Here is a 3,299-nt window from a genome sequence, read left to right on the forward strand (position 1 = left end):
TTTAGTGCATTAGTCATTACTAGTGCTGTCCAGATCTACCATTCCAAAATCAGGTGCCCTAGAAATCTCCAAGAAGTCTTTCCAAAAAATTAGCGTGGATCGATGCTCACTACATTAGCGAACGTCGACCTCAATGCATTTAAACATGTTTTGCAAAAAAAAAAATCTAAATTTTTAATAAACCCTAAATGTTTTTTAAGGAATTCAGAAAAAACTTTTTTCAGCTAGCTTAGCATTTAGCATTGAAGCTAGCATGTTCCAGAGTGTCTTTCGGATCCTAAAATTATGTTTGAAACTTTTATAAAAAATGCAGTATAGATGTTTTTGCAGCTAGCACTCGGCGTGTGTGCAGCTAGCACTCCGTCATTTTAATTTTTTTACTTGTATTTAAACAGGCTAGCATTTTCTAAACTTCAAGTTTTGTATATAGTAAGTTGTTTATTTTTCTTTTTTCAGCAAAAAATAAATTAGAATACATTTATGAAAATGATAGTTAATCAACATTAATCATTTTATAAACTGTCTCATATGAAACCAATGGTTCCCAACCCCCCCGAGCTGTGGACCGGTACCAACTAAGGAAAAAAAAACTAAACACAATCTATATTTTCTTCCATTTTTTGTCTAATCTGATTCTGAAGGAGGACTTATTTTGTAAAAGTAAGGGATTCAGCTGTCACAATATAAAAAAACCAAAAAAAACGTTTTAGTGAAGGTTCTAGTGACGTCTTTTGGTGTTTGTTGCACCTTAAAAGTCAGATGCGGCTGAAGTTGGTGTCTGATTTGATGAGTTAAAGTTAATCTAGATCACATTTTAATTGTTTCTATATGGAATCTAGTTTAAAGCAGCTGCAGATGTTTTACAGAGGATGAAGACAAACTTTACCCTCAAACGTTAAAGTGGAAGCTAAAGCAGCTTTAAAGAGCTTTGGCCCCACTGGTTAAATGAGCAGTTTCTGCATTTTTCATGACTGATGACGGTTTTTTCAGCAGTTTTCCTTCAGACGCTGAAGTGTCATCTGCTCATCAGCGGAGGAAGATCCGATCCGTCAGCTTTCAGCATTCATGAGTGTTTGTTCTCACAGGAAACAAAGATTTCTCTGACGGCATCTGTTACCCTCCATCACTGTGATCCACGCCACGACCATGGTGGTGACTGTGAGGGAAGCACAGATAACAACAGGCAGACAGACAGCGAGGCTTCAGAAAATGAGGATATGCAGAGAAATGACCAAAAGATAAAGAGACAGGAAGTGTCGACGAGGAGAAAGACCAATCAGGAGACGGTCTGAGATAAGGGCGGGCAAACCAGTGTGAAATCAGAGAGTCGCGCCGCAACAGCAAAGGGCGACTTGGTTAGAGCCGGATCTCATCTGCATGTCTTTGCATGGTGAGGGGGCGGAGTCTCACCTTCCCCGGCGTTGTAGGCCAGAATGGAGCGGGTCCTCATCTGCTTCCCCTCCACCGTCTTACTAGAGCAGGTCTGGGAGCAGGTGGACCACGCCGTCCAGTCGCTGAGCACGCAGTCTCTGGAGCAAGGCACGTCGCAAGCCACGGGCTCTGGGGGCGGGAACGGCGAGCAGAGGGAGCCGTCCACCGACTTACCTGGAGGAACAACACATCAAAGCTTTATTTGATACGTAAACTAGTAAAGCCTGAATTCCTTCACTACTTTTCTATCTTAAACATTCTCGTATGTGGACGTTTGGACCCTCTCCACGTCACCGTTTATGTCTTAGGTGTCCCCAACTCTGTGTTTTTAGACTGTTCCAACCCTCGGGACGCAGAACCCCATGTGGTATCAGACGCGGAACCAAGTTAGGGTACCGGTACCGAGTTAGGTTACCGGTCTGCGACCCAGTACTGAATCGGTACCCTAACCTAGTACGAGTTCTGTGTCCGTAGTGAGTTAGGGTACTGGGTTAGGGTAACGGTAGTGGGTTAGGGTACTGGTCCGCATCCCAATACCAAATCGATACTCCAAGCCAGTACTGGTTCCAAGTCCCGTACTAGGTTAGGGTACTGGTCTATGTACTGATACAAGATCGATACCCTAACCCAGTGCTGGTTCTGTGTCTGGTACTGGGTTAGGGTACAAGTCTGTGTCCCAGTACTGAATCGGTACCCTAACCTAGTACGTTGATGAAAAAAATATATATGTATATGTGGAGAAGTACGTGTGTAATTCTACATCTTTTACTTTTACTTTTTAATAATTAATAATCAATAAATTATGAGAAATGATCCTCATTTTGAAGTATTTATAAATAGATATTTATTTTTTGTATTCTTCAATATTTGTGTTACAGGTTTGTATATTTATCTCTTTGTTTCCTCTCAGCGATTCCAGTTTAAGTGTTTATCGTAGAATATTATCTGTTCCAGTTTATTACATCCATGACAGTAAAATGCTGCTTTTGTTTTGCATCATTTCCTGAGAACAGCGGCGTCTCCGTGTTTTTACGCTCCTGCAGTCATTTCTTCATCTGAAGGATTTTACTGTTCACTCATGCACCCCCCCTCACATAAATCCCTGCTTAACTCTTGTAAAACGGACTTTTATATCGGACGCAGGAGCAGTTAAGGAGCAGCTGGACGGCTCGTAACTGCAGAAACAGAGGAAGACGTTTCTGCAGAATGGAGGTTTGATTCTCGTTATTACAATATCAAATATTTGCTAAAGAAGTCAACATGACAAATAAAATGATGCTGAACTTTTGGAGCGTCAATTTTCTGAAAGATTTCAGAAAGTATGTTGGCAACAAAATGAAAAAATGAAAAGAGAAAACCAGAAATAAATTGAAGTTTTGGATCTTTTTTTTAAACAGCTATTTATCTCAAATCATTATTATTTTTTACAGAAAGACAATTTACTGTATTTTTCCCATTTCCCTTTATGTTTTTCACAGAAATTTAGCTAATTTTTTCTTTCTTAATTCCTAAAATCCTGACCACAGTCACAGGATTCTTCTGTTTGGACCGTGGATGAACTGATGTTTGGATGATTTCCTCAAACGTCTGTGAAAAATTGATGTTTCTGAACACTCTGTCCTGGAATAACTGCGAAAATTCCCACTAAACTGCTGCGTCGGAACGCCAGGATTCATGTTTAATGGATGAGCTCCGACTGGAGCGAATGACATTAGCCCACATCCTGCTCCTTCCTCCTCTATCCTCCTCCATCCTCCTCCTTCCTCCTCCATCCTCCTCCATCCTCCTCTATCCTCCTGATTCCTCCTCCATCCTCCTCTATCCTTCCTCCTCTTTCCTCGTCTGTCCTCCAATTTCCTCCTCCTTCC

At 41.2% G+C, this 3,299-nt stretch overlaps 1 protein-coding gene across 8 annotated transcripts in view; it reads right to left on the reverse strand.

Annotated features, from left to right (window-relative positions):
- LOC112136530 (thrombospondin type-1 domain-containing protein 7A) overlaps positions 1 to 3,299 on the reverse strand; it is a 194,055-nt gene that overhangs the window by 89,771 nt on the left and 100,985 nt on the right. For all 8 annotated transcript variants that reach the window (XR_002917370.2, XR_004949372.1, XR_004949370.1 and 5 more), the window contains one exon: positions 1,411 to 1,605. Coding sequence is in view for 4 of the 8 variants with exons in the window: in XM_024258281.2 (XP_024114049.1) it covers positions 1,411 to 1,605 (195 nt within the window). In the remaining 4 variants the exon portion in view is untranslated. The remainder of the gene's footprint in view (positions 1 to 1,410; positions 1,606 to 3,299) is intronic.

The sequence above is a fragment of the Oryzias melastigma genome, linkage group LG16 (assembly GCF_002922805.2).
Source record: "Oryzias melastigma strain HK-1 linkage group LG16, ASM292280v2, whole genome shotgun sequence".
Lineage (NCBI taxonomy): Eukaryota > Metazoa > Chordata > Actinopteri > Beloniformes > Adrianichthyidae > Oryzias > Oryzias melastigma.